This window comes from Carlito syrichta, unplaced genomic scaffold (assembly GCF_000164805.1).
Source record: "Carlito syrichta isolate Samal-C Ts95f unplaced genomic scaffold, Tarsius_syrichta-2.0.1 Scaffold301868, whole genome shotgun sequence".
NCBI classification, from domain to species: domain Eukaryota; kingdom Metazoa; phylum Chordata; class Mammalia; order Primates; family Tarsiidae; genus Carlito; species Carlito syrichta.
Genome location: NW_007245964.1, coordinates 720783 through 733894, shown reverse-complemented (window position 1 = coordinate 733894; position 13112 = coordinate 720783). Strand labels below are relative to the sequence as shown.

Below are 13112 nucleotides of genomic sequence, written 5' to 3'. Positions count from 1 at the left end.
AGCAGTGGTAGAGTGGGGGAAGGAGGGGGGAGGCCTGCGGGTCTGGAGCCATGATACCAGCTTGTGTGAAGGGACACAGCAGAACGGAGTAGACACAGGGTACTAGATGGATGGTGTACAGCATGGTGGACCAAGAGAAATAGTGATCATGGAGTAGGGGCAATTTGGGTAGGGTAAAGAGGGGCTTATACCTGTTAGTCTGAGGTGTATGGCAAGTCACATTCAAGGTGTGAGGTGGCTGGTGAGAAATGTTGACCTGGGGTCCAGGTGGGAAGCCTCAAGGACCAGGAAGGGTGGGGGTGATCCTTTGGAGGGAGGGAGCTGCAGAGTTGGAGAGCTCATCCTGAGGGCCAGCTACAGGAGGGAGGTGAAGGGACCAGGGCCTGCTTGTGGGGACCAAAAAGTTAGCATTCACCTGGGTGGCTGCACCCATATGACCTGGTGAAACCACAGTCAAGGAATTGGACTTCACTGCATGTAACAACCCAGATAACCTTAAAATTTGTAGGATTGTATTTTTATGATGAAAAGTAGTGGGTCAGGCACAGTGGCTCACACCTGTAATCCCAGCACTTCAGGAGGCTGAGGCAGGAGGGTCGCTTGAGTACAGGAATTCAAGACCAGCCTGGGTAACATAGTGAGACCCTGCCTCTGAACAAAGAAAAAAAAAAAATTAGTGGAATGAAAAGATAAGCCATAGACCAGGACAAAACATTCGCAAAACACATATCAGATTAAGGATATATACCTAAATTATACTCAACAGTAAGAAAATATCCTGATTACAAAATAGATAAAAGATTCATGTCTATAATTTCAGTGCTTTGGGAGGCTGAGGTGGGAGGAACATCTAAAGCCAGGAGTTCGAGACCAGCCTGAGCAGTATAATAAGACCCCATCTCTATAAAAAATTGGCCAGGTATGGTGGCTCATACCTGTAGTCCTAGCTACTCTGGAAGCTGACACAGGAGAATTGCTTGAGCCCAGGAATCCAATGTTACAGTGAGCTATAGTTGTAGCACTGCACTCCAGCCTGGGCAACAGAGTGAGAGTCTGCGTGTCTCTCTGTCTGTGTGTCTCTCTCTGTTTCTGTCTCTGTCTCTCTATCTCTCTCTCGGTCTGTGTTTCTCTGTCTCTGTGTGTGTCTCTCTTTGTGTCTCTGTCTGTGTCTCTCTGTCTCTGTGTGACTCTCTCTGACTGTGTCTCTGTCTCTCTGTCTTTCTGTGTGTCTCTCTGTCTCTATTTCTCTCTCTGTCTTTGTGCCTTTCTTTGTGCATCTCTCTGTCTCTGTGCTTCTCTTTGTGTCCCTGTGTCTGTCTGTCTCTGTCTCTCTCTGTCTTTTTCTGTCTCATCTGTCTCTGTCTCTCTTTGTTTCTGTCTCTGTGTCTCTGTCTCTCTCTCAGTCTGTCTCTCTGTCTTTGTCTGATTCTGTCTCTGTGTTTCTTTTTGTGTCTCTGTGTCTCTCTATTTTTCTGTCTCTGTCTCTGCTTCTCTCTGTCTCTGTGTCTCTGTCTGTCTCTCTTGGTCTGTGTCTCTGTGTCTTGGTCTGTGTCTCTGTGTCTTGGTCTATCTCTGGGTCTCCCAGTCTCTAACTCTGTCTCTCCCTGTCTCTGTCTCTGTTTATCTCTCTTTCTCTGTGTCTCTCTGTCTCCATGCCTCTCTCTGTCTCTGTCTTTCTGTCTCATTCTTGCTCTGTCTCACTTGTTCTGTCTCTCTCTCTTTCTGTCTGTCTCTGTCTCTTTCTCTCTGTCTGTCTCTCTCTCATTAGGTTCTCACTTTGTTACCCAGGCTGGAATGTGGTGCGTGATAACAGCCCACTGCAACAACCTCCATTTCCTGGGCTCAGTAGCTGGGACTGCAGGTGCATGCCACCACATTCAGCTAATTTTTTAATTTTTTTTAAAAATAGAGATAAGGTCCTGATATATTGCTTAGGCTGGTCTCTAACTCCTGGGCTTAAGCAGTCTTTTTGCCTTGGCCTCCAAAAGTGCTGGGATTATAGGCATGAGCCATTATGCCCAGCTGAGATGCTGTCTCTTAAAAATAAACAAACAAAAAAGTCAAAAGATGTGAACAAATACCTCACCAAAGAAGATACCCAGATGGCAAATAAACATATGGAAAGATGTTGAACATTATATGTCACATGGGAAATGCAAATTAAAAGAACAATGAGATCCCACTGTACCTCTTAGAATAGCCAAAGTCTAAAACACTGACAATACCAAATGCTGATGAGGGTATGGAGCCACAGGAACGCTCTTTCATTGCTGGTGGGAATGCAAAATGGTATAGTCATTTTGGAGGACAGCTTGGTAGTTTCTTGCAAAGCTAAACATAGACTTGCCATATAAGTCAGCAGTCGTGCTCCTGGGGAATTTACCCATGTAAAAATATATACCCACAAAGCCCACACACATGTTTATAGCAGCTTTAGTCATAATTGCCCAAATTTGGAAGCAACCAAGATGACCTCCTGTAGTTGAATGGATAAATCATAGTACATTCATACAATGGAGTATTTGTTATTCAGTGATTAGAAAGAAATGAACTATCAAGCTAGAAAAGACATGGAGGAACTATAAATGCATACTGTGAAGTGAAAGAAACTAGTCTGAAAAGCTAAATGCTGTATGATTCCAATGATATGACATTCTGAGAAAGGCAAAACTATGGAGTTGATTAAAAAAGCAGTGGTTACCAGGGGTGGGGGATGGAGAGGGAGGAATTTGGGGGGGCACAGTAACTACTCTGTATGTTATCTTAATGTTGAATACAGAACATGATGTATTTGTAAAAACCCATAGAAATGTTCAACAAAAGTGAATTTTAACAAACTATGGACTTATGAGTGATATATCCACATTGATTCCATCTGTGGTAACAAATGTAACCACACGAATGCAAGATGTTAATAACAGGAGAAACTATATGTGAGGGGTGGTGGGGGTATATGGGAACTTTCTCTATTTCTTTTTTTTTTTTTTGAGTTGGAGTCTCACTCTCTTGCCCAGGCTGGAGTGCAGTGGCACACTCATGGTCACCCCAGTGTCAACCTGCTGGGCTTAGGAGATCCTTCTGCCTCAGCCTTCCAAGTTGCCGGAACTACAGGCATGTGCTACCACGGCTGGCTAATTTTTGATTTATTGTAGAGGTGAGGTCTTGCCAAGTTGCATGGGCTGGTCTCAAACCTGCAGGCTCAGGCAATCCACTCGCCTCCCAAAATGTTGAGATTACAGGCTGAGCCACCAAACCTGGTCTACTGTCTCTGTTTTCTATGCAATTTTTCTCTAAACCTAAAATAACTCTAAGAAAATAGTGGATAATTAGGTGGATTCAAGGGCCATGTGTTGACTTCATGATACTCTTAGGAATGCAGGCTTGGTTTATCTCTCTGTTCTGCCATCCTTAGGATCTGGAGTGCTTCATCATAGCTACAATGTGGCTTTCCCTTTCAGGTGTCACATCAAGGTAGGGAGGTGTATATTGGTTAGATACAATCTTCTTTTTTGCTTCCAAATAAGATAAAATTTTCTCTTGTAAGATTTCAAATGTAGGCAATCTGCTTTGGGACTGGTAAAATAGCAAAGCATCCTCAAAATGCAGATTCCATCTCTGGGCTCAGGGTAGCTGCTTCAGCTCTTACCATCTCATCTGCATCCTAGTCCCCAAAAAGAAAAATGGACAGAGGGAGTGCTTGCCTGTTCCTTGCACAAATAGTTTTCACTCACATGGTCACTGCTTGGGCTCGTGGTCACACTGTGACTCAATAGCTGTGTCCAGCTAACCTTCTCCCTCTACTACTGTGGATATTGGGTGACAGTTGGTGGTCCCCACCTTCAGTGGGAAGAGTAAAGAGGAAATGTGGTGCTGGCTGAGTTTACCCCTTTTTACAGGGCTTTCCAGAAGCTCCACCAGCAACTTCCACCTGTAGTTCATTGACATGAACAGTGCCACATTGTGGAGAAGGCGCGTTTCACCCCTAAGTTGAGTTCTCTTTATCAGGCAGATGGGAACAGGTATTGGGTAGGTAACCAGCAGTGTTAGTCCCAGCAAGGAGAGAGGAAATTCCAAAGAATGGGCAGGTGAGGACCTGGAGCCACAAAGTCATGTTGTGAGAGAGTTGAGGCAAGGCTGGGGATGGTAAGGAAGAGGCTCAGGGTGCTCCCAGGGCAGAAGCAGAGTGGGTGTGGGCAGAGGCCGGTGAGGAGGGACTGGGAGGCTGAGAGAGGGTGGCATCAGGCCTTCTTGGGAGCTGGGAATGGGCTGAATGAGGGCTTCTGTCCCATTTGGGGAGACCTGAGGGTGATGGGCAAGGAGAGGGAGCTAGTTAAGATGTTGGGGATCTCACATCACCCACAAAAGTGAACTAGAAAAAGATCATAGGCCAAAATGTAAGAGCCAAAATGCTAAAACTCTTAGAAGAAAACAGGAACAAGTCTGCATGACTTTGAGTTAGGCAATACTTTCTTAGATATGACATCAAAGGCACAAGTGACAAGAGAAAAAATAGGTAAATTGGACTTTATCAAAGCCCATTGAAAGTAGGCTGGATAAAGAAAATGTGGTACATATGCATGATGGAATATTATGCAGCCATAAAGAATGTATGGACTTCTCAGCAAACTGGATGGAATTAGAGACAGTCATTCTTAGTGATCTATCACAGAAACAACCAAGTACCACATGTTCTCACTCATAAATGGGACCTGTATGTTAATCACAATAGCACCAGGGAAGGATTGGCGTGATGAGGAAGTTCAAAAATTAGGTTGTGGTGATGACTGTACCACTCTACAAATATACAAATAATCCATGAATGATGTACTTAAAGCAGGTGGATTTTATGGTACCTAAATTATACCTCCTTAAAGCTCACTAAAAAGATGCCAAGGAGTGACTATGGAAAAGAGACGCTGAGCTGGTGACAGGTTGGACTGGGGACAGGAAGAAGCTCCGCATCTGTGCTGAGGGGGTAGGGGACCAAGTCGGAGAAGGAAGTTCATTCCATCTGTCTTGAGTCTTCTTGCTGAAGTAAGAAGGGAGGGACTCGAGTGGCCTTTGAGAAGGTGTCCAGGAGGCAGAGCTCCAGTGAGCTTCTTCTCCCATCCTCTTTGCTCAGGGGCCCAAGCTTCATGCTTGGTCACTGGACGTGTCCTGCAGGGCTTCCAAGTGGACCTGCTGTGTATCTCAGATTCCACATGCCTTCCAGGTGGAGTAGGCGAGTTAAGCCTCAAGGTTGCACACATGGGAGGGATGAACGTGAGTATAGTCCCTTGGGAGATCAGAGTGTGAGATCACTTGAATTGTAACAAGAACAGAGAAGAGCATCAAATAATAGCAAAGCTTATTTTTGTAGATTCTTGAATGGGCAGTGAAGGGAGAAAGAGGAAAAGGAACAATGGAGGAGAGATGGGAGGAATGAGAAGAGGCAGACAAAAATGGATCGAGAGCTGTACAGAGAAAGACAATATCCAGACATTGGGGCAGATGTGGAAAGAGGGTGAGGAAATGGCTGGAAGAAAGAACAGCTGTGTCATTGACAAGAATGTTGTCCAATGTTACCTGGCATCAACCCCAGACTAGGCGTGTCCACTGCGTGTTACTTGTATGAATTCATTGAATACTTATTCCCTCAGGACAAAGTAAACATTGTTTTTATTATTATTATTATTTTGAGTTGGAGTCGATGTTTACTCAGGCTGGAGTGCAGTGTCATAATCATGGCTGACTGTAGCCTCAACCTGCTGTGTTCAGGTGATCCTTCTGCCTCAGCCTCCTGAGTAGTTGGGACTACAGGTGCACACCACCAGTCATTTTTATTTTTTTTTCTTTGTAGAGATAAGGTCTTTCTATGTTGCTCAGGCTGGTCATTAGCTCCTGGGCTCAAGCAACCCTCCTGCCTTGGTCTCTCAAAGTGCTGGGATTATAAATGTGAGCCACTATGCCTGATTATAGATATTATTATTACCTTATTTTACAGAGAAGGTAGCTAAGGCTTAGAGAGGTGCAGTAACTTGTCCAGGATCACACAACTGACCTCAGAGTCTGTGTTTCACCTCTTCAGTCTACCAGGGAAGAACAGCACATGTTTGGAGATGAATGTAGTGGCAGCTGGCTCTCTTGCTTGAACTTTGAGCTTCTGAGCAAATTAATCTTACCTGGCACTGTTCTTTTACTCACTGATGATGTTTCAAATTCTCCTTCATCTCTTTGTCCATGAGTCAGGGTTCTGTCAGTCTTCATAGTTCCAGAAGTGTACTGAGTGCTTTGTATTCCTAGGTAGCTGTTGAGGAGCCCTAGTCCCTACTTTTGCCAGAGGGTCAAACATATGTTTCTACTCTTGACTGAAACCATAGTTTAGTTCTTTGGATTTGAGTGGAGGAATATTTGGGGGCACTGATTCCATTGTTGGTTTCTAGAAAAAGTCATCCAGCCTCTGGCTGTGTACCATGCCATAAAATAAACACTTGCTCTTACAGTCAAAAAGGCCTTGATATTGTTCTTGTAAAATAATTCCCTTGAGAGACAGGGACAGAACTGAGACGCACAGGTTGCTGTGAGCCTTGATTGGTTAAATCAGATTTTTTTCCCCCAAGGTCGTAGACATTATTGTAAGAGAAACTTGTATGTTCTGAGAAACTAGGACGTCTCAGGCATTTTCTCCAGTGATTCCACCATGATGTCCCTGGCACGTGTGCCTCTGCCAGAGTCTCCTGGAATTGTGCATCCATGTTGGGTCATTCCCTTGGTTCCTGTATAGTGTCAGCCGTGGGTGTGAGTGGCCTGTTGGTCATGGCTGCCAGTTGGGAGCGTGGCAGCTTGGAAGCTGTCGATGATTACCTGGCAGTGACTGTGCTGATAAGCAAGGAACCCGAGTCTCCCAGTTTTGGGTCAAGCTGAACTGCCTTTGCCTACTGGGTCCCCAGATTTGGGTACTCGGTGCATTCCTATTTCATTCTGCTGCAAAGAAGTGAACTTGGAAGGGATGGCAGCTAGGAGATGGATCTAGGATGCTGGTGTCAGAGAGGAAAGGGTCATTAAGGTGCTTACAGTGAATTCACATGGACAGCGTCTGGAGCACAGTGGCATGATCATGGCTCACTACAACCTCTATTTCCCGGACTTAGGTGATCCTCCCAACTCAACCTCCCAAGTAGCTAGGACTACAAGCATGTATCACTACATCTGGCTTTGATTTTTCTTTTTCTTTTTTTTTAGAGATGAAGTTTCACTATGTTTCCTGTGCTGGCCTCAAACTCTGGGGCTCAAGCAATCTTCCTGCCTTGGCCTCCCAAAGTGCTGGGATTATAGGTGTGAGCCACCATATCCAGCCTGCTCCCTGATTGTTATCTTTGGAATGTGGACACTCCATGAAGGCATATACTAAAGTTTGTATTGACCAGGGTTCCCAAGAGAGACAGAGCTAACAGGATAATCTATTTGTTTATCCATCCCTTCCTTCCTCCCTCCCTCGAGAGAGATCTACTTTTCAGGAATTGGCTAGTGCAGTTGTGGGGACTGACAAGTCTGAAGTCTGCAGGTGAGCCAAGGGTCTGGAAATGCAGGTAGGATTTCTGTCTTAAGGCAGCATATACTTTGTGCATCTCATAGAAGTCCAGCCCATGGTAGGCTCCTGTAAACAAGTGAATGAAGGAATGAATGAAGGAGCACACATCTGGGAGGCAGCTGCAGGAAGATGATTGGGCAGTGGCTCTGGTGTCAGACCACCTGGACTGAACTCTGTTCCTTTCTGTGTGTTTCTCTGTTCCTTTCTAGCTGTGTGTCTTTCTGTGTTTCTCTGATACTTTCTAGCTGTGTGACTTGAGCTGCATTGTTTAACTCTTCCAGGCCTCAATTTGCTTTTCTTTAACACAGCAATCATGTTATCTACCTTATAAAAGTTTTGCGAAGCCTAAAGCTGTATAAAGTACTTAGAACCTCACCTGCTCATAATAAACATTCCATATATGTTCGTGACTATGACTATTTTCCATTGTGGGGAGAGTATACTCATGATGATTATTTAATTTTCCTCTGAAGAGTTCTGGCCATGAAACAGAAGAAAAGGGTGTACTGACTGGAAAGTCAAGAATAAAATGATATTTTTAATCAAATGGTATGATTATTGCCCTAAGACAAGCCAAAAGAATCAGCAAAAATACTTAGAATCAATAATTTTAGAATCAATAACAGCAGCAAGATGGCCACACGTAAAAATACATAAAAATCAGACTTTCTCCAATATATCAACATTAACCAATTAGAAAATAGAGTGGTGGGGGCTGGGCTCGGTGGCTCAGCCTGTAATCCCAGCACTTTGGGAGCCAAGGTGAGAGGATTGCTTGAGCCCATAGGTTTGAGACCAGCCTGGGCAACTTGGCAAGACCTCATTTCTACAATAAATAAGAAAGTGGTGGAAGAAGGGAAGGGATCTAATGATGGATGGCCTTTACTTAAAAAAGAAAGAAAGAAAAAATATTTAAAATACAACAGACCAAATAAGGTTTTCCCTAAGAATTAAAGAAGAATGACATATATGTGTATGCAATATATGTGAAAAATATATGATATGGAACTTCCTGTAATTCTCAGATTCTTAGTGTCAGTCTCATTAAGTCCTGTTGTATTATTTTCACGCTGCAGAATCTAGTTTGCCAAGATTTTCTTAGATTTTTTTTTCATCTTAGTTTTTTTATATGTTTTTTTTTGTTAGGTTTTAGTATTAAAGTTTTACCAGTTCTCTAAAAATCCGGGGATTCTTTGTATCTTCTGTACCCTGGAGAAGGTGACATAGTGGTTCAATTGTGCAGCAAAAGGTAGGATGGCACAGGTGACTGTGGCATCAGATACTTTGCATTTATGCCCGGGTCTGTTTCTATCAGCCACATATGAGGGTGTGTCATTTCCACAAACTTTGCCTTCCTCTCTGCAACATGAATGCAGCAACAGTGCCCATGTCAGAGATGGATGAAAGCAGGAGGTGTGAGCAGTGACAGACACCCTGTTGTAGACCTGGCTGAACCTGGCCACACTCTACCCTCTACCTTGGTCTACCCCCTCTTTTTCCCTGAACCCCTGGGACCTGGGCCTCATTCCACCCCCACCCCCAAAGTTTTGGGAATTGGAGCATTCAAGGAAGGTGGTAAAATATTGAAGCAAACAAATTGTACATGGTAAAGCGACTCTAAAAATAAGGCCTTTTTTGTTCTCTGTGCTCTTAAATTCCACTAGGACTTCACTTAACTAAACCAGTTGCCTGGTTTCTCAGCACACAAGCCCAGAAAAGATGACCCCTCCAGAATGATAGGCTTGCTGTGGCTTTCTTGGAAAAACGTCCTAGTTTTCATTAGAGGCCTGGAATCCCAGAGTGAATGCCCTACACGCTCACTGCTGGACTAGAGAATTCTGTAGGAAAACAAGCACTTATCCAAGAGCAACTTTGCAGTTATTTGAAGATACAAGTAGAAGCTGTTAATGGACTCCCTCTGAAAAATCTCCAGAACTCGAGGCATTCTGAAATATCCTCCCTGGCCATCTCCTGCATTTTCTTCCTCTGGGCATCTATAGCAAATTCTTTGTCTACCGTTCATGTGACATTTGCCATTAACTTGTAACTTCTGATGATGTGAAATACAGAAAATCTTTGAGATTGGAAGACTGGGATTTTGTTTCTAATAGTTAGGGCCTGGTCACCATCTGGGGTTCACTGGTTTTCTGTTCCCAACTGCTGCCTGTACTCCAGAACACCTATCTAGGCAGGTCAAACAAAAGACTATCTATAATTGAGTTCAATGCGCTTGATTGGAACTTTCTTCCTAGTTTGGTCACAAGAGTTGAAGGAGTGTTTGTGTCAGGATTTGGGGGCGTAAAAGATTGTTTGGAAAGAACAAAGTTTTGAAGAATTCTGTTTAAAGGAATCTCAAACTTATCCTCTGTAGGTGCTATCTGTCGTAAGCTTCTTGACATTAGTGCCTTGCATGCAGAAAATAGAAAACAAACAAATGAACAAGAAAACAAAATGGGGTTCTCATTGCATTTTGAAGGGACTCTGAATGCATGCTCTCCACTTACAAGCCCCTGCCAGCTGGAGGCTGCTACCTACTTTTCTAGAATGGCAACTGCTTTTCCTATTTTTCTTTTTAATAAAATTTTATCTTAAAGATGTGGAGTACGATTCAGGATTAGGTATACAAGTGGTCATCATGCAGGTAAAGTTTGGGCCACCCTTTGGTCTCTACTTTGCCTGGTTTGAGATCAGGTACCTTTAAACAAACTATTGTTTAAACCATACTTTCCTCCTTTTATCTGGTCTCAAGAATAAAAATTGTAATGGATGCAGTCATTTCTGTGGCTTCATAATCACAATAGTAACTGGGTGCTTGACCAGACGTGGTAGCTCATGCCTGTAATCCCAGCACTTTGGGAGGCAGTGGATTGCTTGGAAAGAACAAAAACATGAGGATTGCTTGAGGCCAGGAGTTTGAGACCAGCCTGAGCAGCACAGAGAGACCTTGTCTGGAAAAAAAATAAAAAAAATTAGCCAGGCATGATGGCACATGCCTGTAGTCCCAGATACTTGGGAGGCTGAGACGAAAGATCGCCTGAGCCCAGGAAGTCGAGGTTGCAGCACTCCAGCATGGGTGACAGAGTGAGACCCCGACTCAAACAAAACAAAGACACAAGATGCCCTAGTGAGATCTTAGTGAGACCCCCTTCTTTCCAATACAACCATTAGAACCAGGAAGGAGGAGAGCACCGCTGGGTTCTGTTATAAACTCAGCCCTGGTGGGGAGTGGTGAGGATGGAGAGGAAACCCAGCCTTACTCCCTGCTGCGGTTGGCTGGCTCTGTTTTATATTTGTCCACTGGTATCCCCTTTCCTCCAAGCCTCAAAGCCTTTGTTCCCCCTGGGGTACCCAGAACTTGGGTTTTCTCTCATTTATCTCCTTCTACCACTGCTCTCTGCTTTAGTCCTTTGCATAAAGCAGGAGGTGAGACAGGTGAGGTATACATTGCCATTCCTGATCGTTCATTTGGTCAGCCAGCCTCTTTCACGGGTGCCCATCTGCCTATAGGAGTAGAAGAAGAAAAATTGTAACAATTTTGAATTGACACAAAGCAAAGCAGCTCTGATGACTCCACGATGTGTTCCCTTTTCCTATATCAAAAAAAAAAAAAAAAAAGTAAAAATAGCCATGGGAATGCTTAAGCAGTTTTGTGTTGGTACATTCCAAGGGTTTCCCTTCATGGGCACAGATTTTAAAATTTCCCCAACATGGTCAAGCCTGACTCTGTGCAGACTTTGTGGATGGAATAGCTGAGGGGCTTGGCACTGAAATGCATGACATGCCAGTCCGACAGAGTCAAGCTTTATTGCTTTGTTTTCACGAAAGGCCTGTGACATCAGCATTATTTTGGGATAGAGTCTTGTTCGGTGTAGATGCCTGCTTCTCTGGACGCTCTGTCAGGTGGGTGTGTCAGAACCTTCGCATTGATTGAGAACATGTCAGGTGCCTCTGCTGACTCCTCTGATGCCCGTGTTTTGTCTCCTGTCTCCATTAGGCGGGGCAAGAAGCACAGCATCATCCTAAGAACGCAGCTGTCCGTGAGGGTCCATGCCTGCATTGGTGAGTGACATCTGCCCTCAGTACTTAAACAGTTATAGGAATGAAATATTTGCTGTGAATGCTGTCTAGTTGGGCTGGCCCCTCTTGGGGGTTCTACAGTTTTAGTGAGGCAATTTCTAGCAATTATTTTTGGAGTCCTGTTTCATTCTGACTCTCTTCCTTGTTTGGTGAGTGACTAGAGTGGGTGGTAGGATGGATTGTTGGTGAGGTTCTTTTTGTCAGTGCTGTGAGAAATGAGGGTCTTCCTGAGACCATGCCAGTGTGGGTCTCTAGCCTGTTGAAGTGATCCTTCACATCCCTCCTGGTGGCTCTGTGATGCTTGCATGTGGGCAAGTGGGATCTGAGGCTCCAGACTGCCATCAGGTGATTAAAAGGAAAGTCATGGCTCAGCACAGGATGAAGGCACATGCAATACAGGGCAAGATGGCCTTAAATGTACCTGTGGTTCAGAATGGATCAATGTGGTCACTCGGGGCACCTGCAGCCATTGTTTTTCCTGGATCCATTGGTTTCCCCACCTAGAGATAGGGGTTCAGCGGTGGTGAAACCAATTATTTATGCTAAGTAGACAACCTCTATGTGAATGGTCTCTGAAACTGTGGTCCAAACTCTGCCGATATTGGGCCAAGTTGAGGCAAGAATGTAATATTATAAAAAAAAAAAATCTAAATATCACTTTATGCATAGAAGTTTTTCATATCTGAGTGATTTTGCTTTTATTTAATACATGTTGTGGTCTTCACTTGGGCCTCCAATCAGGAGAGCATACATCATCCTGTTGGGGCCCTGTCTGCACCTGGAGGGTGGTATTGAGGGACAGGGTAGACGGGGCTGTTTCTGGTCCCTTCTTCTCTCTGTTTCCTTGCTGGAGACCCAGGGATGGGGCAGGGGAGCAACTGGGCATGGAGGGAAATCCATGTAATTTTATTTCATGTGGTGAGAAGCGTGGTGAGACTGCAAATGTCTTGAAGAACAACCTTTGTCTCACTCTGTAGCCAGAGAATGATGGTGTAGGTGACTCATAACCTCAGAGCCTGAAGGGTCAGGGTGTCAAGAGGGTTTGTAACCCTACTGGAAACAAAGTCAGATTGGTAGGACCTTCAGCCAGCATCGACCATTCCTCTTCTCATCTGCCTTTGGCACTGGATGACTGCACAGTGTCTGAGGGCATGCGATTCTATTTAGTCAGATACTTTTTTCTTACCTGTTCCATATTTTTCCAAGTACTTCATATGTATAGCTTATGTCTACCTAGAGAAGAGGCCTAGGAGCCATGACTTTGGATAAACTCCACGCTGTCATCCTGGATCTAGAACAAATTGAGCCATATACATGTGCTGAATACTGTAGAAGTTAAATATTGAAATATAGCTGAGAACCCCTGGTGATTTGGGATGGGACTAGGTAGTGTATTTCCTAGGCATAGTGGGCAAGGGAAAGACAATTTATACCAATGTGGAATGGATCAGAATCCAAATGAACT

At 44.3% G+C, this 13112-nt stretch overlaps 1 protein-coding gene across 1 annotated transcript in view; it reads left to right on the top strand.

Moving 5' to 3' along the window:
* FHOD3 (formin homology 2 domain containing 3) overlaps nt 1-13112 on the top strand; it is a 456996-nt gene that overhangs the window by 6794 nt on the left and 437090 nt on the right. Inside the window, 1 exon segment of the mRNA XM_021711121.1 lies at nt 11565-11629. Coding sequence (XP_021566796.1) covers nt 11565-11629 — 65 coding nt within the window.